Source organism: Capsella rubella, unplaced genomic scaffold, assembly GCF_000375325.1.
Source record: "Capsella rubella cultivar Monte Gargano unplaced genomic scaffold, Caprub1_0 scaffold_1, whole genome shotgun sequence".
NCBI classification, from domain to species: Eukaryota; Viridiplantae; Streptophyta; class Magnoliopsida; order Brassicales; family Brassicaceae; genus Capsella; species Capsella rubella.
In genome coordinates this window covers 17,031,865-17,056,711 of record NW_006238923.1, presented here as the reverse complement: position 1 = coordinate 17,056,711, position 24,847 = coordinate 17,031,865, and the positions used below count along the sequence as shown (strand labels likewise).

The window sequence follows — 24,847 nt, the reverse complement described above, 5'->3', positions numbered from 1 at the left end:
GTTTGATTAATTATTTAGTTTAAACTTTTGTTTTCAATTTTATTTATTTTTGTTTTTATGTATTTCTTTATGTCTTCATTGTTTTTTATATTTTTAAATGTAATACATATGTATAATAATATTTTATGGTTATAAGAAAATCAAGCTAAAGAAACCATCTCATTATTTTACATTGGATGTTTGTTTCTTTCTCACATATTCATGTATATTTATTTTAATTTCAAAAGTATGTAATTTTTTAACAAAATAAACTTTTTGTTATATAATTATCAAACCAATTTGTAAGACATTCTTTTAAGAATAATGATCCTTATATTTAGTTTGTGATTCAACATGTAATAATATAAACAACATTATAATTTTTGTTAACTTTGAATTTTATACTTGACTTCCTATATAAAAAACAATTTGATATTCAATTTTCTATCTATTATATATACTACAACGATGAAAAATATAATTAAACCTAGAGATATAGCTTAAGTTAAGAGGAATATAACAACAAATTAAAAAATAAAATTATTCTTTGGGAATTTCAATTAACATATTATAAAATATAATTATAACTCCTCTAATTTAATTATTTTATAATTATAACTTACATCATATTTTATCCTATAAATACTCATTTTTACATCCTCCTCCACCATATATGATATTCTCAATATTTTCTTTGTTTAATTTTTAATGTTCTTGCATGGGTTGAAAACTCAATTAAGATATCATTGTAAGAGCTTGATTATATATTTGGTTAAAACTTTTGTTTTCAATTATATTTCTTCTTTATTTTATGTACTTTTTCATTTTTTAATTGTTTTCTATACTATTAAATATATAATACATATGTATAATAATATTTTATGGCTATAAGGAAATTACTTTATCGATGGGATTCAAAAATATTGATTTCTAACCATCGCACCATAAGAAAATCAAGCTAAATAAACCATGTTCATTGTTTTACTTTATATGTTTTTTTCTTTCTCACAAATTCATGTATATTTATTTTATTTTCAAAGTATGTAATTATTTTAACAAAATAATTTTTGGTTATATTCAAACCAATTTGTAAGACATTGAAACAAATAAAATTTTATACACAAATAAAGATATTTTGTGTGTATATTTATAAGTTTACACACATATATGGATAAATTTTAACATTTTTAGTGGTTGTTTTGATAAAGTTTGAAAATGGGGTAAATTTAAAAAGTGGTATTTTTAAAAGGGTATTTTTAAATTCTCCCAATATCATTCCTATTTTTATCATTAACAATATTATGGTTTTATCAAAAAATACTTAAAAGCACTAAATAAAATTACTATAAAAATTGAACAATTAATCAACGAATAAATTCAAAAGATATGGATGTATGCTTCTATTGTATGATTTAAATAAATAAAATATAAAAATGTCATAAACATTAAAATTTATTTAATCTATTTTTATAAGTAATAAATAAATTAAAATAATTAAATAAATATAGAACAACCCGCGCATATGCGCGAGACATTATCTAATTATTAATAAAAAAACTCATTTACAATTAATGTAACCACTCACCACTTCACAACTGGCACTCTTAAAAAATCTTAACGAGAACCCGATTACTCCTTGCGATTTCACTGTTTTAGTATTTTGCCTTTTTTAATGGGTTAAGGTCCGTGAGATTATGCCGATAAAGATGGCCTTAATGGTAATTATGATCTTAATTTGAGTGAAGTATATGACAGATTAATTTATGTAAACATTCTATGTGGTTCTTCACCGTACATTACAATGGACATCAAATTTGACATTAATGTAAAAAAGCTATGTAACGAGTTCAGCAACTTCATAGACCACCTCACCACCACGATGAATTGGTTTTGAAAGTATGAAACATATGGATCCCAAGTCCACAAGCTGAAGTCTCTCATCCATATATAATAATCCCAATCAAAACCCAGTTTCAAATCCATTTAGCCCAAAACCAAAAGAAAAAAAAAACCCAAAATTTTAAAATTTTACCCGATTTGGGGGACTTTGGGAATCATCATCATCATCATCATCATCGTCGTAACATCAACTGTCATAAAATCGATGTCAACCCCTAAAAATACGGTCGAATCAGAACCGTCGGATCTAAAGAAACTACAGCATAACACAAAGTCAAGGAAGCAGAAGAAAGAAATTAAAGAAAGTACACAAAACAAAACAAAACAAAACAACAACATGGCTTCACTACGTAAATGGGCCCCACGTTCCCACCACTTCTCTCTCAGACCTAAAAAAGCCAAAAAAAGCCTTAAACCCTCCGAATCTCTTAACACAAAACACTCTCTCTTCCCTCTCCTCTCTTCTCCTTCTCCTTCTCCTCTTCTCTCTCCGCCTCCATTTTATCTTCCTAAAAGAAACAAAACCAAATCTAATCCTCTCTCTCTCGGTCTCCCTTCATTACCAAACACTACTTCTACCTTACCACTTACATATCGAGAGAGAGAGAGAGAAGACACAAGGAAGAAAGATTCTAAATTTCTCACTCTTCTTCTTCTTCTTCTTCCAACCAGATCGGATCCGAAAAGTTTCCTTAATTTTCTTTAAAGATGCAGACACCAAACAACAACGGTTCTACAGATTCGGCTTTACCAACCTCAGCAGCAACAACACCACCCTTGCAGCAATCAACTCCACCGCCTCAGCAACAACAACAGCAGCAGTGGCAACAACAACAACAATGGATGGCTGCGATGCAGCAATACCCTGCTGCTGCTATGGCTATGATGCAACAGCAACAGATGATGATGTACCCTCACCACCAATACGCTCCTTACAATCAAGCTGCTTATCAACAGCATCCTCAGTTTCAATACGCTGCTTATCAGCAACAACAGCATCACCAGGGTCAGCAGCAGAAGCAGCCACGTGTTGGATCTGGTGGTGGTGATGATGTCAAGACCCTTTGGGTTGGTGATCTTCTTCACTGGATGGATGAGACTTATCTCCATACCTGTTTCTCTCACACCAACGAGGTATTTATCTCTCTCTCTCTTGTTCTTTGTTTTTGTAATGATGCTAGATTTGATTTGCTAGATCGTGATTTGTTTTTTAATTTATGTATAATGTTAGTGAGTGGAATCTTTCTTTTTTTGGTTCTGACATGGAAAGTGATAGATGTGTCATACGTTTCTAGATCCGTGACTCTCTTTTTTTTTTCTGTTGTTGCAAAGATTCGTTATTGTGAATCCAATGTAAAAATTTTAGCAAGTTTTGAACTTCTTTATTGGGTTTTAAGATCTAAACTGTGTAGAAGCCAATATGGTTGACATTTAGGGTAATGGAGAACTATGTTGACCTGAAAAAGGACAGACTTTTAAAGTTCATTTCATTTGGTAAGAAAAAGTACATTGCCACGTTTAGAGAACCTTACTTGTTATAGGAACAACAAGAAACTCCAAACATGTTAACAAAGATGTGTTCTGTTTTTATTTCCCTTTGAGCTTATTCTTTTTTGTTTTTGTTGTTTTGTGATGTTTAGGTTTCTTCTGTGAAAGTTATTCGCAACAAGCAAACTTGTCAATCTGAAGGGTATGGGTTTGTTGAGTTTCTTACACGTTCTGCAGCTGAGGAAGCTCTTCAGAGCTTTAGTGGTGTAACCATGCCGAACGCAGATCAGCCTTTCCGTTTAAACTGGGCATCTTTCAGTACTGGTGAGAAGAGAGCATCAGAAAATGGTCCGGACCTATCGATCTTTGTTGGAGATTTGGCTCCAGATGTGAGTGATGCTGTCTTGCTTGAGACTTTTGCTGGTAGATATCCGTCTGTCAAAGGTGCCAAAGTTGTGATCGATTCCAACACCGGGCGGTCCAAAGGTTACGGGTTTGTCAGGTTTGCTGACGAGAATGAGCGGTCAAGAGCTATGACAGAAATGAATGGTGCTTTCTGTTCAAGTAGGCAAATGCGTGTTGGTATTGCTACTCCTAAAAGGGCTGCTGCTTATGGTCAACAAAATGGTTCACAAGGTAAGTACTGCTATAATCTTTGTCACTTAATGTAGCATAAGTTTTATTTTATTCTTTATTTGTTTCATTGTTTCATGTTTTAGTAGCACATGTTCCTTTTTATTTCCATGTTTTCTCTCTGCTTAGTAAATGCAAATGGATTTATTTCTGTTTATGTCTCTTTTAGTAGTTATTTGTATGAAGCATTCACTGGGTTGACCAATCAGCTTTTAAGTTTTAATATCTTGTCTTGATGCTTTCTACATAGCATCTAAAGTGAATTGTAATGTTTTCATTGGATTAGCTCTGACACTGGCTGGTGGACATGGAGGAAATGGTTCACTGTCTGATGGGGAATCAAATAATTCAACAGTGAGTTCTCTTATCTATTCCTCTGCTAACAATTGTATACCTAACTCCTCATTGTCTTTTACCACATTGTAGATATTTGTTGGCGGTCTTGATGCTGATGTTACTGAAGAAGACCTCATGCAACCTTTTTCCCAGTTTGGGGAGGTTATTTCAGTGAAGATCCCAGTAGGAAAAGGATGCGGCTTTGTCCAGTTTGCTAACAGGTACTAACTTGTTCTTTGCTTGTCAGCTTACTCATCGAGTAGCGTGGGACTTTGTTCAATCATGATGAGCAATCCCTTGGATGCTTATTTAAGAGAGTGAAGATGGGTATGTAGTTGCAATGTGTGATGTGCCATTGGTTTTGACAGGCAAAGTGCTGAAGAGGCCATTGGGAACTTGAATGGGACGGTCATCGGGAAAAACACTGTCCGGCTTTCTTGGGGACGAAGCCCTAACAAACAGGTACAAGAAAAATTAACTTGGATAGCGTGTTCTATATCAATGAAACCTTGTATGCATTTCTATTCGTATGGTCCAGGTCAACTTAGTTTCAGAGTTCTTTTGGGTCTTTAGATTTTTCTCTCTCCATGGAATGGATAAAGTAATAGGAATCCTTAAGGCCAAGAGTCAGTAGTTGACAATGGATAGTAGTAGTTGGTGCATTGCGGGCCATAAAGACCTAGTGGAATTAAGCACCTTCTCACGGTTTTTGTTGACTATTTTGATTGGCAAATCTAATGCATATCACAGAACATTATCCAGTTACTGTAACAATAGTGATGGTTCAGTGTTTCTTCTAACTAGAGAAATTGACAGCTACTCAAGATTAATGAGCTAGTTGCAGCCTTTTCGAACCGATGTTATTGTTTCTTTTTGAGAGTTTGTCTTGGTTTCATGTTTGTCTTGAGTCTATTACTTGTTGTAATCAGTGGACAAGTGAACTAATCTCCTCAAGAGTGTCCTAGTCTCTTAGTGCCCCTACACTTAATGTTACGTTTGCTCAATCAACTATATTTTTGCATTCATCATTGAGTCTGTGGCATGGATGATTAACCAACTTGGTAGGTTTTAACTGTGATGATCTGCCATATGTTTATTCTATTTCACTAAAATTGTTTAACTTCTACAGTGGAGAGGTGACTCTGGCAACCAATGGAACGGAGGATACTCAAGGGGACAAGGTTACAACAATGGATATGCTAATCAGGACTCAAACATGTACGCTACTGCAGCGGCTGCTGTCCCGGGGGCTTCTTGAAAGTGTTGGTATGTCTCTGTCATCAAAAAACCCGTTAGTCCTGGACTTTCGGGAATTGGGTTAAAAAAAACAAGCCATTGGATGATCAAAGTGATCCGATGATAGTTGTTGGTTCAGAGGTTAGCTCGCACCATCGAAACTAAAACCTCTAGTCCAAAGAGGGTTTTGTATCCTGGATTTGAATCTTGCTTATCTTGCTGTCTCAGTCTCTGTCAAAATTTTGGGGTTGTCTAAAACTTGAATTTTATCTTCAGTGTTTTTTTTAAGTTTATTATCTGGTCTGTTACGAAGACTTCCTCAAAGGCAGAGTTTGGTCCACAATAAGTAATTTCCCAAATCGTTTGGATCAATTACTAGTTTGCTGTGCCTTAGTTTTCTTCACTTCTCTTCTTACTTTTTAGAGTCGATTTATTCACATCTTGAAAAACTTCTGATTTTATAAGGAAGTGATGAATCCAAAAAGTTTTCGACCTTCTTGTAAAAACCTTACAAGATAGGCTTAATTAATGTAATTTTGTGAAGTGTCTCAGAATGTCAGAACTTTTGTGTCTTTCATCAACATTCTGGTAAAAGGTGGGGATTTCCACTCCATCACTCTGACAAAAAAATTGAATCTATTTGTACAACAAAGAGGAAATTGATTTGTTTGGAACAACAGTTAGAAGAACACAAGACAAATCCCTCCGGGAGTTACCAGAGAGTCTTGGAATAAACGTTATGTAGGAATAACCGAAATAACCACCGCAATGTGATCAATCATATCTCTTCTCAGCTTAGCCTCCCTTCTACAGAGTGATGCATCAAAAAGGTCTATTGTAAAGACCGAGCAATGGCTTTTCTCTCTCTTCAACTCGTTTCCTAGCAGCTTCTCTCGCCTTCAATGCAGCTTTCTCTTCTGCGGATACTTTCTTTGGTTTCTCATCTTGTCTCTTTCTCTTGTTGTTGCCCAGATCCACAGATGAGGGAGCTCCTTTCACAGCTCTTTTAGGGTTTAATGAAGCTGAGACAAGGCGGCCAGGTGGTTTCACCACACTTGTTCCAGCTTCTGAAGAAGGTACCATAGGCTTTTTAACCAAAGGTACTTTAGTTCCTTTATCAGATGAAGTTTTAACCGCAGCGTATGCCTCGTCTTGTGTCACCCAATGGCCTGTGTCATTAGACGTGTGAGCAAACATACAAAAACCCATATAGGATTATATCTGAAAGCAAGTAGAAAGCAGCTCTATTACCATCACATACCTATTGAATCACTGTAATAGAATCCAGACTTTGAATCATAGTGCAGACCATTGGTCTGGTTGTAATAATAGCCCGAAGCACTGTCAAGCATCCAACCTGCCATAACAATATAATTACAACACGAAACGAAGAAAAACATATCTATGAATGAAAGGCTATAGGAAATATGCCAATCAAAATGATGAAAGAACCTGAGAGTGACTCAAAAGAGGGAACCGTTTTGCTCTCTGGTGATGATTCTCTATAGATTTATAGGCATTAAAACTTATAAGTCAAAAAGTCTTTTGCAAAGATGGGTAACATGACAAATGGAAGAATCAGAACACTGCCTGGTTTGTTCATACTTTTGGTCAAAAGTTGGCAATTCACAAATCCATTTTCATGGATTACACAGACATTTTTAAGAAAAGGCAGCTCATTTTCCTCTACGACCTCAGTATGTTAGTCTCTAACAAACAGATCCAAAGCTAAGCAACAACCCTGAACATAACAGCTATGTTGAACAACAAACTTACTAATGACATCAAATAAATAATAAAAAGCAATCATAAGAATCATAGAGAGATACATACCGGCTGTACCATCCTCTGGTGCACCGTTTGCTTTTGCTACTTGCTGAGCAGTTGCTATATCTTGCTGATAGCTACGAGTTGCTTTCTGAAATAAGTCAAAGAAAAACATTGGAATTAGAAACAAACGTTACATAATTATCATGGGCAAAGAAACAAGAATTGAGTGTTTGATATATCGATTACTCACAGCTTCGATCTGTTGAAGCAATTTTTCGTTTTTCTTGAGCTCCTTGTCTTTGGCTGCACTCTTCTCACGCATATCAGTGAGCTTCTTATCGACGCATTCTTTATGACGCTTACCAAGCTCATGGTTTCTAATACTTGTTGGATTGTTCTGTATCCAGATCTTACAGAAATCGCACCATTTGTTCCCTTGGCTAACCCAGTACTGCCAAACACCAAAAAGATCAAAAAAACCAAACTCAAGATCAAATTCAATTACGAAGCAAGAGACATCTAGCGAAGAACAAGGGTTTCGAAAAAGATTGATAATTTGAACAGTTTTTATAAAAGGATTTCGTAATTCGAAGGGAATTGTACATAAAGTAGAGAGAAAAGATGCGAATTTTGATTTACCTCAGTCATGGCTGTCGATCAGGGAGATGAAGATTGAATCCAAGCTTTAAATTCACAAAACGAAGTTGCCGGAATCAAAAGGACAAATTTTTATCAGGATCCAGAACCCAACTGATGAAACAAATCCTCGAGTGAGAGAAGAGAGAGATAGAGAATGATTAGAAACCCTAATTCCTTAAACTCGAATCGAAGAAAACTCAAAGAGGAGAAGAAGAGAAGCGAATGGGAAAAAATCTAATTTTTTTGTATCTCTTGAACCGGTTTGTATTGGTGAAGCCGACTCAGAGTCTCACAAATTAAAGACAGTTGCAAACCGGAAGTAACCAAGCTATCAAAATTGAAATATTTGTGAATCCTCTGTTTTTTTTTTATAACTTTTGCTCGACTTCACATAGAAAATGAAAGTCACTGTGGTTACTGTATATTATTATTACAACAATATTCGGAGAAGTGCTCTTGTCCTTTTACAGTCCTGAACTAAAACTATTACATTTCCAATTCCAATCCAAGAATCAGAGTAAAGTTTTTGACATCTTCTTTTTTTATCGATTTCACGTTTGTTTCACTATATCTTCACCGTGTGGTTTTCACCGAGGGTCGAACAGAGACTCCATGTAACAGTTTGACAAACCCGAAGAAGCTCAGTTTCCCATCTGTGTGTCTGATCCAGTCGTTTAGAACTGAATGTACGGTTATAGCTGGTCCAACACCAAGTTCCTGTGAATTCAGAACATGTCAGCTATAAGGAGGATATGTCTTTTGGTTTAAAGACACTGTTTATTATAAGCTGAGTGTCAAACTTAAGACTTACAGAGGCAAGTTCTTCAATGACAATAGCTCGGTTTCCATTCTTGTCGAAAAGCTCGTAAGCATGTCGAATGCTCTGTTCCCAACAATCAAGCGACTCGTGCTGATGGACGTTAATTGCAGCTGCATAAAACTCTTCAAAATCCATTCCTCTGTATTGAAGTCCATTTAGCTGTATAAGAGCCAGTCATTGAAAGGGCATTAACACCAAACTGGTAAAAGCATTTATCAAAATGCAAGAAAACACAGAGATGTATATTACCAAAGCAAGAAACTCTGGGATCCGAGATTCCTTCATTGCGTCTGTGGCATTGCTTGCAAGTGCCTGTCCGAAAAAAACAAAATCACAACGGGGATTTAGTTATTACGGTGTTTCTTTATGTCTTAAACAGGAACATGAGTTGCAGTGTCACAAACCAGTCTAATGCTATCCATTGTGATTAGGCCATCTTTGTTTGGTGCAAGGAGAGAAAATTGAGTTTTCAGGTACAGAACTTCATCTTTGATTAAAGTCTTAGACAGAGCCTGTTAAAAGAAATCACATAATAGTGAGGAAATAGTCTTCAGTGTTCTTTTCAACACTTTCAAAAAGAGCTTAAAACATACCCTCAAAGCAGCTTTGCGCAATGGAGAAGATCGCAAGTACGCCTTCATCTGTCTAAAGATCAAGATATCGAAAGGGATATTCATGTCCGTATTATATCCTCGGATCCAAGGATGCACTGAAAAAAGTAATATGGAACTGGATTTGGTGATTTATGATTACCAAAAGACAGAAGACATAAATCTATAAAGAGCTGTGAATTTAAAAATAACTGACTCAAGGCTTGGGAGGCTGACATTCTTCTCCGGGGATCCTTAAACAATAACCGCTTAACAAAGTCTTTAGCCTCAAAAGACAAGAAGGGCCAAGGAGGTTCATCGAAACTCGGGTCAGCTTTAAGAACTGCTCTGAAAATTCCAGATTCGGTTCTTGCCCAAAACGGACGGCTACCACATAGTAGAATGTATGCTATGACTCCAATGCTCCATACATCCGCTTCTGTTGTATATGATCTGTGTAGAACTTCAGGAGCTACGTAGTATGCACTTCCCACTATATCGTTCAATCTTTCATCTTTCAAAATAAAGGGCAGAAAAGACCATTTTTTTAGTTTAGTAACCATAAGAAAAAAGAATCAAAGAAACAGTGAGAGAGTAAAATGTGTGATATTGAACCTGGTCTGACAAAGTCTGATAAGCCAAAGTCTATGGCTTTAAGCTGAGAATTCTCCTCCTTGGTAGTGTACAAGAAGTTCTGATGATAAAGCAGTAATCAACAAAACATTCTGCACATAAAGTAGGAGATAATCTTGTTTCCAGTTCAAAGAAAATTGTGCCTCACCTCTGGTTTAAGATCTCGATGAACAACTCCTTGGAGATGACAGAAAGCTACCACATTTAGGATTTGTATAATCACTGGTTTTGCATCATTCTCTGAGTATTTCCCTCCCCTATTAAAAAAAAAAGCAAAGATGAAACTCCCCATATAAATCAGCACAATCTTAAGCATAAGTATCAAATACGTTTTTAGTAGCACACACCTTGCTAGTATTCTGTCAAGAAGTTCACCACCTTCACATAGCCTGCAAATACAAACTACTTAAATCCCATAATGCAACAATATGTTCTCTTTACCAAATTCGAAACTAAATCCTACATCGAACAAGGAACAAAATGATGATATATTACAATAACATAATTGTCTTACTCCATTGCAATGTAGACGTTTGCACTGTCCTCAAATGCATCATAGAATTGAACCAGATTCTTATGTCCAGATAGAGCCTGTAGAATCTTCACTTCCCTTCTCACATCTTCTATAGCAATTGCAGTTGTCATCTGCCAAGAAAGAATCAACACATTCTATTTTTATCAACTGACACTATAACAAAGTATATGCAATCTAATAAAGAGCAATAAACTAAAGCTAAATGAGGATTTCGAAAAAGAGTAAAATGTCAAGTTCTTTGACCTTAGATTTTGGGATGATCTTAACAGCAACCACTTGACCTTTGAGCTCTCCTTTCTTAAATTTAGCAGAGCAAGTGTACCCAAAATGTCCTCGACCAATCTCTTCCCCTAATTCTACTCTGTTGTGAAAATCCTTAGAAAACCCAAATCTTTTGTCAAGCCCAACCTCCTCTTCCTCCTCCTGCGTCGGATTCTTCGTCGCCTGCTGGGACGTCGATAAAGCAGCCTCCTTTCTCCCTCTCCTCCGCCGTATCGCCGCCCTTATGTGTTTCGCCGGAGACGGAGGGTGAAACGCACGGCGTAATTGACGGAGCGGCGTGCTGGTCTGGCTCTTGCTCTCTCCTCTCTCTCCACCGTCGCCGACATCACGACTCCTATTGCGGCGGTGGCGAGCAGGGCTGGGCGTGTAAAAGGGAAAGAAAGGAGAGGCCTTTGCGGCGGAAGGGGCGGGAAGTGGTGATTTACCGGGATGGGTAGTGGCAAAATCGTCAATTTGGGGATATTCGTTACCGGGAGCGAAAGGGTTCGGTCTACCGGAAGAGGTAGAGGGTTTGGAAGTACAGCCTCCCATATTCTCCGGCGAAAGTTTAAGAAAAAGGAGCTTACTTTACGAAAAAAATCACAATAATGCCATCAAAGTTATGGTTTTTAGAGAAGAGAGAGAGAGAGAGAAACAGAGGAAGATGTGAAACTGTTAGAATTGAATTTTGAATCTGAGTGAAGTTGGAAGAAGAAGAAGAAGAAGAAGAAGAAGTAGATGTGTGCATTGGTTAGTAAATTTAGTTGCTTTCGGCCACGTATTAATGGCCTTAATTTATTGCCCAATTTTTTTTCAAAAAAATTCCCGATCTGTTATTTTAAAAATGAAAAGAGTCATTTTTTTCAACGGTAGTGAGATCTCATAATTTTTGTACGAGTTTTTGAGTTAATTGTGAATTGAATGAAGTAACAGAAAGGTTTAAATTAGAGAAAGAAAATATAGCTGCTGTCAAAAAAAGAGGGAAAGATATGTATAGCTGGACAGTTGGTGGGTACAATTAAGGATTTTATTTACTATTCATAGTAAATATACTATATAGTATTTGACCTTGTACACATACACTTCTACAAGGTTATGTATTGTGAGGAAGTTGTAATTATGTGAGATTAGATATTGAGACTCTCTTCCCAACAAGCATTATTCAAAGTTGCCTAGACAGTGTACCGTGAATTCTCCAATCATTGACTGATGCTCCAAGAGACATGTCCAAAATTTGCGATTTTTCTCGAACCTATAATGTCAGTTACCTATCTCAAGGATAACAAGTGATATTGATTTACTCAATCGACCCGAATTGTATGGGTTACACCGGACGAGCCGAAAAAAAAAACACATAGACCATGGTATTCTGTAAATCAAGTCCACATTTTGATTTCGGTTTACAAATTTTCTTCAATGTCACTTTTGCTTTATTTGAAACCATTCGGAAGCTAATCAAATTTTAAAAATTTCATCAGTTGAACCAATGTAATTAGAAAATTGTACATATTTGATATTTAACGAGTTATTATTCACAAATGTTACTAACAAGAATTTAGCTAGTAATTAAGAAAAAATGATCATTAACTACTTTTTATTTCAAAAAACGCTAGAACGCATAATTAAAACCTAAACGGTTTTAGATGGTTTAACCGTTAACAACCAAAAACAATATATATATATATATATATATATATATATGATATTATAGAAAAAAATGATCAAACCATCCATTAAAAAATGAAAGTATTATATCATAAACAAGAATTAGACAAAAGCATTCATTTAATTGATATTAAACAACATACGAATTCTGATAACAATGTATATGGAGTTAAAACTTACATTTAAATCTATGTAGCAAAAAATCAGAAAAATACATTAAAATAAATTATAAATTAAATAATAATTGACTAACGATATTTATAATATGGCCGTTTATGATTGCTTAAAGCTGTTTGAATCGGTTTAGTAACAAGAACACCTAATTTATTAAAACGTTCAAGAAGTAACTTTTACTATGGTCTAATAAGCATCCCGTCTGACCACCTCTGTATTGAAAGTTGAAACACACATTTTTTTGGTCAACCTTTTTAGTACACACAATTTTTTTTTTTAAGCACACACATTCTTTAATTAGGTTAAATTAAACCTGATCAAGAAATAAATAATTAGTAAAATATCTAAGTAAAAAAATAATCTCATATATGAACAAATAATTCTTTAGCTTATGAGTATAAATTATAGTATATTTATCTTGGCAGTGTGTGTTTTACTTGTAATATAACTTGATGATGATGTATATAACCTAACTACTCTTTTGTATTTAGACGATACGATATGGATAATAGATTTAAAACATTTTTAAAAATTTAGCTTATATGATGATGTATTTCTCATTCCTTCCACTAACTCTCGTCCTGATGATAATCTCATGAAGTCGTTGAAGATAATTAATGATTTATAAATCTATCTCTTCCACTCACTAATCAACAAACAATACCTACAAAGTTAGTTGCTTCCATTTGGAATTTATGGAAGTGCATATCATCATTCAATGCTTAATTGCCTTTTTTCAATCTATATTAAACGACGTATTTGTCTGATAATTATAGGCTTTAATTCTGAATGTAAAGTGTGATTTGAAATGTGGTTTGCTTGTATTTTTGGGTTTGATGGATATATGTAGTTTCATCAGTTCTTTGTCAACTATATATGTAAATTTCATCATTTAACCATTTTTCTTCAATTGTATTAAGGAATTTACAAGACTCCAACTACATATCTAAAGGTGTTTGTAGTTGTTGTGACAGATCGTATATAATTTATATAATACACGTTATCTTTCAATGATTTTTTTTACAGAAATCTATATGTTTATATCTTTGATATTTCAACAATTTGTAAGAAATATGTTTCCCGAAATTATTATTAGAACAAACCAAATCGAGAACTATGACTATTTTATGTTGATACAAGTACAAAGACACATTCCATTACACACAAACACACATACAACTCCAAGTAGTTTCGTCTCTGTGATCGATATGTAGATACATAAGGCTGATTTTACACCATTATATATAAACATATATATTTTATTCATGGACTTTGGTCTATATGATTTATATTTAAATGCTAGAATATTTCTAGATATGTTATAGATTGATGATATTAAGTGTTTTACGTACGTTCAAACAAGGCTATATAACTTAACCTGGAAATCCACATTTTGCTCTAATCACTCCATCACTTCCGGTCAGAACACCGACATTCCCCATTTTAACCATTGAAACTGCAAAGTCCCTCGAGAACAAGTACGGATTCTCGCTGTACGATTTCACCATGGCGGCGGCTGTAGGATCCGTCATTAGGGTTTGGTCGGAATCCAACAGTCCTATGTTATTCATCAAGTTCACGTAGTAAGCATTGTCAAACTTGACCGAGCTAGCTGCGTCAAGAGCCGCGAGCTTAGAGTTGGAAGAGTCCACGTTAGGACACGTGTCCTTTAGTGTAGAGAGAAGAGCCGAGGAAGCGGCTAGGTTTGGATCAGGCTGGCCCGAGCCCTTGAAGTTGAAGAGCCTGTGCTTGAACACGAAACATTGAGCAAATCCTATAGTATGTGCTCCTACATACACGAATAGTCATAGATAACATAAGTTCAAATTAATCTTTTTTTTTCTCTTTTTGGATCAAAAAGTTCAAATTAATCATGTAAAATATATTCTAACTTTTATTTTTTGCTTTAGAATAAGTAATATTTTGGGTAATTTAATTAAAACCAAAATCAAAGAATTAACCAAACCTGAGAGGACAACAACATCCTTGAGATCGAGTCCAAGGTTTACAAACTTGGCCGTTATATTCTCCAATGGCTCAAACGGAGATGGCAGATTTGTATTTGCCGCTTGCTCACTCGCCGTTAAAGAGTCCCTTCGCCCCAAAGGCACCGACCAAAACGGCCCTCCGGTCTGCATGGCATATAACCAAATCATAAGTAATGAACCAATAGATAATGTTTTGGTTATTTCATTACAATATATTGTTACAATTCAGATTAATGATTAGCTAGGGGTTTCAAGATCACACGCACGAGGACGACGGCTTCTCTGGCCGCAAGGGCAACTATGTCTGCGCATGAAACAGTTAAGGGACAAGAACTTTCGATGTCAGATTTAATGTCTTCAATGACTTCGAAGCCACGGACTGAGTTTCGGTTTGGACGAGCGTTCTTCTCTCCTTTGAAGTCCTCGGAATCATTCAGAAGTATAGATCCATCACATCCCTACAACATACAATTTAATTACATCCTTTTTCCTAGTTATATACATATATAGAGATAAATATGTTTGATACATTTATGTACATATACAAAGCCTTAGTCTAACTAGTGGCTTCTACTCTAATATGTATCTTTCCTATACTAAAACAGATTACAAAAAAAAAAAAAATGCTGATGTGTATGTATGTATGCCTAAAGAGCTCTTTTTGTGTTTGATGTAAAAATTTTGTAAAATTTTAGTAGCTGAGTAGTATAGTTTTCACTAAAATGGCTTGATTAGTTTTTATAATACATACACGAGTTATATATATATAAAGAGTATATATGTGTGAATAGTGATATATAATCCACTACTATATATGCATGCGTAAAACATTAAACAAAGAAAAAGAAATGTCACGTAAAGATACAAAACTACTTACATTGACAAAACAATCATGGAAATGGAGTCGGAGAAGAGACGCAGCGATTCTAGAATCATCTTTAAAAGCTCTCCAAACTCCGGACTTAACAATCATCTGAAGACGAGGACAAGACCGATCGTAGAATCGATAGTTGAGATCGCTAGTTAGTCCGTATCCGTGACCTTTGTTATAATTACCATGGTTGTTATAACCATTGTTATACCCCGAAGGAAACGAGAAGACAAAGTCTTTGAAGAAAAGAGTTAAGATTGCTAGGTAAGATATAGACCAATACGAAATCTTTGTGTAGTCCATGATGATGAAATAAAAGATAGATTGATCGTAGATTGATTGTGTATTGCTACGATGATTTTAGCTTGTATTTATACACCAAACCAAGGTGTATTTTAAATTAATTATATTAGCCTTAACAAGGGTGCGCATAGGAGATGCATGCATAGTTAAGAAAGTGGGAGTGCCACTATAAATAAGATAATCTAGTGGATTAAAATTTGATGATTTTGTAATATTAGGTTTCTGTCTTTTAGTTCAGTCACTTGACAAAGTAAATGGTTTTTTTTCTCGCCATTTTAGCATGTGATTATTTTCTCGAGTTAAGATGTCATATCATACAAACTTTTCGAATGTTCTCTGTTAACGTCATACACACTTTCAATTAAAAACCAAAATTTTGTGCTCAAGTTTTGAATAGTGGGAGGATTAGTGCAGAAATAATCTAAAATAAATCATATAATGCCGCACTTTCCTTTCTTATTGATAACCTTGCGAGCATAAGGCGACTTCAACGCAGTTACGCAGCCAATGTATTTCCTCTTGTACAATGAATGTTGTACTTTCTATAAGACCTTAAATATCAAAATTTAACATAATGTATTTGATAGAGAAACTGAATAATTATTTTGCATGTTTGGATAGAAATACAAAACAAACAACCCTGATTTTAATTTGTGTATAGCAAAAATTATTTTATGCAGCCCGTTATATTTATGTCAAGTGTTTTTTTTTTTTTTTTGTTGTCAACATTGTTTATATATACACATATATTTCATGCTAACAAATCCGTTTTATCATTGTTGTTAGTTGGTACGAGAAACAAAAGAAATAGAGAAAGACAAGAAAATGTTTTTACTCTTCTTTATTTGCTCTAAATATAGAAGAAACAAGTAAGTCTTTAACACAAGATCGGATATTAGCTTTTATTAGGATTAAAGAACCAAGTAAAGTGAGATATCAATTATTTACTCACAAGCTATTTGTCCCATCCAAACCTAAAACCAATAAGCTTGTGTTTACTAGTAACATTCTTTCAAGTATATATATATCTAAGGTTAAATTTTGAGAAGAGTAATTTGGTATAATATTAGACCTTCTCTTTTTTCTTTTGGTCTAATTTTTCTAAGTTTAAACTTCTGTGACGCAATTTTTTTTAATATAATTATTCTAAGGGCCATGATTCTTTAATTTGTGTTTTAGGCTCGAAGAGCGTTACATATAATAAGATTTAGAGAATTTTTTTTACAATAATTTGTTTACCCCAAGTTTTGAGCTGTGATCTTTTACTTGAGTACTCAAAAAGCATTACATCGGTATCTGAGTGATATGAGTATATATATGACCGTCTCACCTATGACGAAGGTTTATATATTCTCATGCGGTCGCCGTAGAGGTAGATGTCCATGAACAAACTTAAAAACAGACGAAACTTAAACATACGAATACGATGCTGATTTTTCTTGGCGTCAACAATATAAATACTCTTAACATTAAAGTTTAATAAAGGTCATTTTGGTAAATAGCTAGGAAAATAATTACGCTCTAAACCCTTGTTAGTTTGTATTTTTTGTTCTTACTTTTGTTTAAGGTTATTTTTGTAGTTCAATTTGTTACAAATTCATCACACTTGCTTGTTCATCACTTTTCAAAACGAGTAGTATATAGGTAAGAATTTCATTAGATAGTCAAATATTTGACATCAAGAGGATTGCGCAACAAATTCCACTACCCATGTTGGAAGCTTTAGTCGAAACTATAGCTAGTGTACTCGACGACTTGAGAACCCAAGTCTTTGCTTCCATTGGTTGGCCAGAGCTTCCAACTTTCTATTTCACAACTAAAGTGGATTGATCACATTTTATGAATATGAACCACTTGTGGCAATCCATAATTATGTTTGCTTTACTATAAACTATATATAGAATAATCACCCCCTTCTTCATTTAAAAGGGAAAAAAATACTATTCCATTGACAGAAGTTTATGGTTTAGTTAGTGGTTTGTGACACAAACTTTGTGTAATATTGCCATTGAGTCATTATCCAAGTTCAAATCAGAACTGTGCATGCGTAAATTATAAATGACATAAAATATGATTTTTATTACATTTAAGAATACCACATGTTGCTTTAAAAATACTCCTAAGTCCTAACAATATACTTTTGTCGTTTCAAAATTTATTATCGCTATTAATCAATAAAAAAGTATCGATTATATATCTGTGAGTTTTTTAGCAAACAATTACTAGACGATACATCTTTGAATATTCATTGCAGTGTTGGTTTTGATGGCTATTCTTGATTAAAAATAAAAAATATAACAAATTGAAACAAGTTCTTTTAAAAATAAATTAAAGGAATATATATATATATATATATATATATATATGTTGAGCCGAAGTTCATATATGAATTTTTGGAATTTGATAAACAAGCTCGACCAAAGCGTTTTCCGGTTCTTCCTAACTAGCTATATGTCGGCTCTCATTGAAATTATTTTATGTTGTATCGATTACAAATCAGTTCTTCACAACAACTATCTATTAACGACCTTCTCAAAATAAAAATTGCATGAAATTATCTCCATTGTCATCTAAATTACATGGATCAAATTTTCAGCTTGACCTTATTATTTCTTAGCTTAGTTGCATGTGAGAGTATCCGAGACGACAAAGATGGCCAACAAAAGTAATTGGGCATGAAAGGAGTTTTCTCCATTGAAACATGTTTTATATGCTTCTAACTATAAACGATAACTATACCAAAAGTGAGCCCACAATTTTTCTTTTCATACTCAATACTCTTAAGACCGGACCTGATTTTCAAAATCCACGAAAAAATGTCGTAATAGAGATTCAAAATGGTTCTCTAAATGTTAAGAGAGCATACAATACTTAAGACAAATTTATGATGCTTAAACTCGGAAACTTTATGCCTTATCGTAACCTTATATAGGATCTTTGTTCATAAATGTACTTTGAGATGGGTTAGATTTGCCTGTTCATGAACTGAAACTCGACGAGAACCTACCGCCAACGAATTTCAAATGTGGAAACCAGACAATAACCAGTTTCTTGAGTTTGAAGAAATCTAAGAATCTAATTAATTATTAATCATGACCAAAATTTACTCGAAGTTCAAACTTAAAATATCTCTTGTTGAATATTTTTTTTTCTTATAGTAATAAATAAATAAATAAAAATGTATATAGTACGTATCCGTCGGTCAAAGGTAAAGACCCTTTTGGTTGATGGAACGAACGACCGCATGATTGATTAGGTGAGCGTTGAAAGACCATTATTTCAAAGCATATGATAAAACAAAAATAACAATTCAAAGCAAATATCTTACAATATGAATCCGAATATAAAACCAAACACATGCTCATGTCTCTGTCCCTCCCTATAGTATTATGCGTTCCAAATCTAGAAAAACCCAACATTCAACCTAACTCATATTCGCCCTTTTGTTTTGTTGTGAACTAAAAATGATGAATCAAACATAAATATTATTACTTTGGATAATTGCCTCATTCAAAACCCCAACCAAAAAAAGCCGTACACAAAATAAGCTAATAATAATGTAAAAACCATCCTCACTCACTCTATATTGCTCTCTCTTTGTTCTTTTTTCTCTTCTCTCTCTATATATATATCTATAAACCTTTCTATAATTATTGTTCTCATTCACTACTAATAGAAGAAGTGATGAACCCAAAATAACAAAACCGGGATCAAGAGTTTGGTTTCTTTTGTCAAAAGGAATGAGATTTATGGTGATCTCAGTCTCTCCACCTGATAGCTCTCGGATTTAGCATCTTCTACATCTTCCATGCTACTATCTCCTCCTGTTGTAGTTGTTGTAGAAGGCAACTGCAGAGGACCTTGAGGAGAATCCGATTGCGAATTGATTATCTTTAATGACTCTCCTCCTCCTTCACCTGTTTCTTCCTCCTCTTGTGATGATGAATTCCACAAGTTAAATCCTAGAACAACTGCTGATTGTTTCTCCGCATTCGAATTCGGCTTCCTGATGTGTAGCCGGTATTTCTAAAGAAAAAGGAAAGATGGTTTTTTAGTAAAGTCATTGCATGAATCAAAGATTGTATCTATATGCTTTTTAGTTACCTGTAAGTGACTCTTCACTTCATCATTGGTTAAGCCTTCTTCTTGCATATGCTCTCTAATTTGTTTAGGAGTTGCCACTGTTTTTTACACAAAACAGACAAAGCTTACAACACATTCTGTATTTAAGTACCAAACTCAAGAACACAAAAAGATGATTAGTCAGCTTTTTACCTCCAGGTCCACCGAGCTGTTGCAAGGCATCAACAAAACGGCGATGCAACTCAGGAGTCCAACACCTTCTTTGCTTCCGCAAAGCTTGCTGCTGAAGAAATGCTGGTTGTTGTGGTGGTGGTAATGGCTGTGGTTGTGACATAGAGTCAGAAGAACTAAAGCCACAAGAGGCAACAACGCCTTTTCTTCTCATCGAACTCGTAGTTAAACCGAGGCCTAAACCAGTTTCTACTTTTGGAATCAACAACATAGAAGATTTCTCCCCATTTCTCTGCAACAATTAGACCAAACAACAATGGCAAAACTCAGTCCTTTGTCCTTGATTCATCTTAAAAACACATACTTTGTTGTGTCATCCAATTCCCCAAATGCTATCTCAGTTTCAGGGTTTTACCTGAATCGCTAGCTTGTTCTTGATCTTAGTGTTTGAGATGTGATCATCATTAGCTCTCCATTGCTGAAACTTCTTCTCCCTCGTTAGCTCATCCCTCTTCAACAATTGCATATCATCAATCTCTTCTCGAATAGGCTTATCAAGAGAAATGAAATCTTTCAACAATGGTTGAGTATCCATCTCTGAACATCTCTTATTCTCCTCCTTGAGATACAAAATCGCTGCAAACAAAAAACTCAAATTTAGTAACCAAAATCCATAAAATTTGGAAGCTTTAAACCCGAGAAACAGAGAGATCATCAAAATCAAAAGCAATCGAACCATCGTTTAAAATCTGCAGAGACAGAGGAAGCTCAAGTTGAGAGCTTTCGATCTTTCTCTTCTCTTCTTCAAGCTTCTCAACATTCATAATGATCTTCGAAACTCCTCTCTGAGAACCACAGATCGATCCCAAACTCAGCTCATCGCCTAAAGAACCCATTTTTATTTTTTTCAATTTCTCGATGAAAGAGAAAAAAAACTCAAACTTTTCAAGAACTAGCTCGTCGTCATGATCTCAAAGCAACTCTCTTTGATGAAAAAAATAACAGAGTAAGCAAAGGTAGAGAAGAACATAGAAGGAGAGTGTGAGAATAAAGAAAAAACCTGAGATGAGATCTATGTGAAGCGATTATATAGAAAGAGAAGCATGTTTGGGTGGGGAATCTTTTTGATATAGAGAGAGAGAAGATTGATTGAAGGAAGGAAGAAGAAAGCTAGAAGATTCTGTGTTATGGCCTTTGTAGGGTATCTCTCTATCTATCTTTTCTTTTCTTTTCTTTTTGAGTTTTGAGAGATATCACAAAAACTCTTCGCTTCGTCGCGTATCTCTCAAACTCTTTATTTCAGCTAACTCTGTTTTGAGTTTTTTTTACAGCTTTGCTTCACTAGTTGGACTCGTTTCTTTTACTCATACCAAACTCGTGATTTTTTTCAATGCTTTAAAGCTCCTCCATTTTTTAAAAAATATGTATATTTACTTTTTACCATTCACACTGAAATTAGTGGTTTTACAACCTATTTTTTCACCATTCACACACCATTTTTTGAAATTAGTCAGTTTAAAACTTTTCACAAAAATGGAAAAAAATAAGAAAGTGGGTTATTAAAAAAACCTCCTTTCATCTTAAAAAATAATCTAGCTAGAAAGGTAAATTTAAGGTATTAGTTTACGAGAGTAAATAGAATGAATTTTTTTTTTTTCTGAAAAAATAGTATGAAAATTTAATTAGTAAAAACTTGGTTTTATCGGTTATGATTTGTATTTTTAGTCTTTTTTTCAAAATTCTTGTCTCTGAAAAAAATCTATATTTTTATCGGTTTATATTTAGACTTGTTTCCGATGGCGTATATAGTTTATTAATCATTTGATAAAATTTATAATGACAAAATAAAAAGTACCATAATTAAATCAGATTTATATACTTCGTGACATTAAGAAAAAATATAGATATAATTATTTTTTAATAAGGATTTAAGAGAATTCCCCTTTTTTGTTTGTCCAAATAATTTTTTTTAACGTTATTTGAAACATCACTTTCTCTTGCATTCAATGTTGGACCATTTGACATTTGTATGTGCAAAAGAAAAAAAACTTCAACAGTTTAAATTTTGACGATCGATAAATACATATGTCTCAGTTCAAAAGAAAAAAAAAAACATATGTCACTTGTTGTTGTAAATTACCTTCTTTAAAAATCTTTTAACCTAGGAATGAATTTGTTAATAAAGGTGATGGTTTTGGTACTTTGGATTACTACAAATGCAGTTAGATTTTCATTTATGTTTTTGAACCAATGACTTTAGTTTTCTTGTTGGTGATTAGTAATAATAATAACTCATAGCATCAGATTTTGAATAGCCTTATTATTATTACCCTCACCTCTTTTTCTTTACTTTTTTTTCCGTAACGTCGGTCCAACAAAATTTAATAATATGGTTATTATGAAATTATAATTATAGGTAGATTAAAAAAAAAGAGAGGTTATGTTATATTGATATATTATGTGTCGGTTAAAAGCGTAAAAAATCAAAGATGATGTTGTGGTGTGCGTCAAAGTCTCCCAAGTCAAAGATACTAAAACCATGGGAACATTATTATTAGCGGCAACAAAGAAAATGTTATATATATATTTTTTTTAATTTTCATACTTTACGATTTCAAGCTTTTGTGAAGTTGAAGTTTTCGTCCAAAGAATAACTTTTCTTGCTAAATTGCTTTTCTCTAGCTCTCTCATCTTCCAACATGTTCACAACACGTATCCATCTTTATAAATAAAAGGTTTTTTAGGATTCTAAAGTCATCATTCTTTTTTTTTTTGTTTCAATACCAAGTATATATATATTTCTTGGTAACTAAGATAATAATATGAAAACATTTTCACAATGTCAAATCTATTTGTATGATTTTGATTATTTTCACTATTCTATTTCGACGGTGATGCTCTTTTTTTTTTTTTTTGCTCGTCAATAGAATAATGGATATGATTAGGTATATTTTGACCCACACCATATATGTCATGTGCAGAGAATAAGTTTCCTCTGACAAAACCAACCAACATAACATGAAAATACATTTTTTTTTGTTATTGTTGAAAAAGTTGTGCCCAAATATATATATTCTTCGAATTTTTACGAACACGAGACAAATATTTTGGAAAGGCCAATCGAATCTCTCTATCTATTTGTTATATATATTTTTATGCTTTTGTTAGATTCTCTTATAAGAATCTTGCCACATTAACCAGTCGTCTAAAACATATGCCTATATACACTTGTATTTTTATTCACAAATTCGATGTTCTGATGATATATATTTTTTTTTGCTAAAATTGTAAATATCATATAAATGAGGGAACAGATTTACATGAATGAAACTTAGAAGAATTGGTTCCTTGCCAAAAAACATAAAAACAAGGAAGCAAATTATAACAAAAGATGGACGAAGAGCAGAATGAAATTCATACTCCACCTAAATGATCCAACGGGACATAAGATCTTTGAACTTCTTTCTATGCCGTCGAGCACTTATCGAGTTTCTAACCTCTCGATCGATAATCTTGAAGATACTTAGCGGAGTAATAACCTGAGAGTTGTGGAGGATATTGTTCCGCTGCTTCCAAATCGCATAAACAGAAGCTTGAGCCACTAACTTGCGCAGAGTAGGCGGAGGAGATCTGTTTTGGACCAAAGTCCAGGAGATAAGGTGGTTCCAATCACGGAAGAGTAAAGGAGGGAGCTTTAGTCTCAAGAAAACATTTTCCCATATACAACGGCTGAAATGACAGGTTAAAAGCAGATGGTGCCTTGTCTCAACCTCAGCTGAACAGAGGCAGCAAAGCGGATCAATCTGCATTCCCCAGGAGAGGAGCCTCGCTCTAGTTGGCAATCTATCCAGCTGAGAAATCCACATGTTGAAAGCATTCCTAGGAGTTGCACCTTTATACCAAATAGAGTCAGCCCAAGGTTTGATATCCTCTCTTTGTCTAATGGCTTGCCAAGTTGCAGAGGAAGAGAAACCTTGGCAATTCGCATTATCTACAGTCCAGTCAAAGGAGTCTGCCAATTCTGAATTCAGCGGGAGGGTGATCGTGGTGAGAAAAGCCTGAAGCTGAGCAGCGTGGTCAGACCTGGGAGGAGCTAGCATCCAAGAGGAGCCAGCGGTAGCATCCGCCACAGTGGCTGATAAAGGGATTCTCAAAACAGTAGGGCCTGCGCTTCCAATGAAATGCAATAGGGGACCAAAGGGAGTCCAAGTATCACCCCAGAAACTGAGATTGGTACCATTTCCCACAGTGGCTGATGATATATATACACATACAAGTCTCAAATATTTTGAAGTAATTAAGGAAGGACCCATATTGCGTTGGATCCACATCGATCTTTTTCTCATCTCCATTGGTTTTGTCAGAATACTCTCGGTCAAAGAATCTACTTTGTATTCTTCTTTTTCATAGGATTACTACGAAATTTATACATATTTTCCTTCGTAGGCCACTTATGTTTTTGCATACGACTACCCGTCCAGCTAAATTCTATACGTAGAATGACAAAAACACTATTCTTATTTAACTATATATACTCTTATTTCATATAATGAACATGATTGATTTTGTTTATAATCGTTGAAAATTAGATTTTAGCTTCTTACGTCAAAAATCATAATAAAATTTAGTTAATGGAGAAGAATAAGAGATTTAAAAAAAAAAAAAAACCACGTCATCAACATATATGTTTAAATAAGATTTAGATAATATTAATGGAGAAGAATAAGAGATTTTTTTTTAAAAAATAAACCACGTGGTCAACATCATCAAAGT

The 24,847-nt window shown here is 34.2% G+C and overlaps 6 protein-coding genes across 10 annotated transcripts; 1 reads left to right on the top strand and 5 right to left on the bottom strand.

The window, feature by feature from the left end:
* Positions 1-2,280: 2,280 nt before the first annotated feature.
* Positions 2,281-5,879, top strand: LOC17897934 (polyadenylate-binding protein RBP47A). Its single transcript, XM_006307457.2, has 6 exons — positions 2,281-3,012; positions 3,519-4,002; positions 4,286-4,353; positions 4,426-4,556; positions 4,704-4,797; positions 5,465-5,879. Exons 1-6 carry the CDS (start codon positions 2,587-2,589, stop codon positions 5,591-5,593), a joined length of 1,332 nt encoding a protein of 443 aa, XP_006307519.1. The 5' UTR covers positions 2,281-2,586; the 3' UTR covers positions 5,594-5,879.
* Positions 5,880-6,154: 275 nt separating this feature from the next.
* LOC17900391 (zinc finger protein ZOP1) lies at positions 6,155-8,243 on the bottom strand. 4 transcript variants are annotated; one of them, XM_023789902.1, is made up of 6 exons: positions 7,981-8,243; positions 7,592-7,792; positions 7,405-7,489; positions 7,024-7,073; positions 6,833-6,928; positions 6,643-6,740 (listed from the first exon to the last, which is right to left on the bottom strand). In XM_023789902.1, the coding sequence occupies exons 1-5, from the start codon at positions 7,987-7,989 to the stop codon at positions 6,833-6,835; spliced, it is 441 nt and encodes a 146-aa protein (XP_023645670.1). In that variant the 5' UTR covers positions 7,990-8,243; the 3' UTR covers positions 6,643-6,740. The 4 variants fall into 4 exon arrangements, with proteins under 4 accessions (XP_006303310.1, XP_023645670.1, XP_023645672.1 ...); XM_006303248.2 differs by lacking the exon at positions 7,024-7,073 and having other exon boundaries at positions 6,155-6,740; positions 7,981-8,240; XM_023789904.1 differs by lacking the exons at positions 6,643-6,740; positions 6,833-6,928; positions 7,024-7,073 and adding an exon at positions 7,088-7,325.
* A 123-nt stretch (positions 8,244-8,366) lies between these two features.
* On the bottom strand, positions 8,367-11,528 carry LOC17899509 (CDPK-related kinase 8). Its single transcript, XM_006303871.2, has 11 exons — positions 10,802-11,528; positions 10,538-10,668; positions 10,371-10,412; positions 10,172-10,280; positions 10,006-10,084; positions 9,608-9,904; positions 9,394-9,509; positions 9,205-9,312; positions 9,050-9,112; positions 8,792-8,959; positions 8,367-8,697 (listed from the first exon to the last, which is right to left on the bottom strand). Exons 1-11 carry the CDS (start codon positions 11,369-11,371, stop codon positions 8,554-8,556), a joined length of 1,827 nt encoding a protein of 608 aa, XP_006303933.1. The 5' UTR covers positions 11,372-11,528; the 3' UTR covers positions 8,367-8,553.
* Positions 11,529-13,719: 2,191 nt separating this feature from the next.
* Positions 13,720-15,841, bottom strand: LOC17897014 (peroxidase 10). Its single transcript, XM_006305136.2, has 4 exons — positions 15,524-15,841; positions 14,913-15,104; positions 14,625-14,790; positions 13,720-14,447 (listed from the first exon to the last, which is right to left on the bottom strand). Exons 1-4 carry the CDS (start codon positions 15,818-15,820, stop codon positions 14,032-14,034), a joined length of 1,071 nt encoding a protein of 356 aa, XP_006305198.1. The 5' UTR covers positions 15,821-15,841; the 3' UTR covers positions 13,720-14,031.
* Positions 15,842-19,285: 3,444 nt separating this feature from the next.
* LOC17898195 (transcription factor HHO6) lies at positions 19,286-21,371 on the bottom strand. 2 transcript variants are annotated; one of them, XM_023789685.1, is made up of 6 exons: positions 21,135-21,371; positions 20,811-21,058; positions 20,490-20,710; positions 20,096-20,366; positions 19,925-20,001; positions 19,286-19,846 (listed from the first exon to the last, which is right to left on the bottom strand). In XM_023789685.1, the coding sequence occupies exons 2-6, from the start codon at positions 20,968-20,970 to the stop codon at positions 19,568-19,570; spliced, it is 1,008 nt and encodes a 335-aa protein (XP_023645453.1). In that variant the 5' UTR covers positions 20,971-21,058; positions 21,135-21,371; the 3' UTR covers positions 19,286-19,567. The 2 variants fall into 2 exon arrangements, with proteins under 2 accessions (XP_023645453.1, XP_006305302.2); XM_006305240.2 differs by having other exon boundaries at positions 20,811-20,957.
* Positions 21,372-23,499: 2,128 nt separating this feature from the next.
* LOC111832444 lies at positions 23,500-24,387 on the bottom strand. The gene is made up of 2 exons (XM_023788766.1): positions 24,185-24,387; positions 23,500-23,896 (listed from the first exon to the last, which is right to left on the bottom strand). The coding sequence occupies exons 1-2, from the start codon at positions 24,385-24,387 to the stop codon at positions 23,500-23,502; spliced, it is 600 nt and encodes a 199-aa protein (XP_023644534.1).
* Between the last annotated feature and the right edge of the window lie 460 nt (positions 24,388-24,847).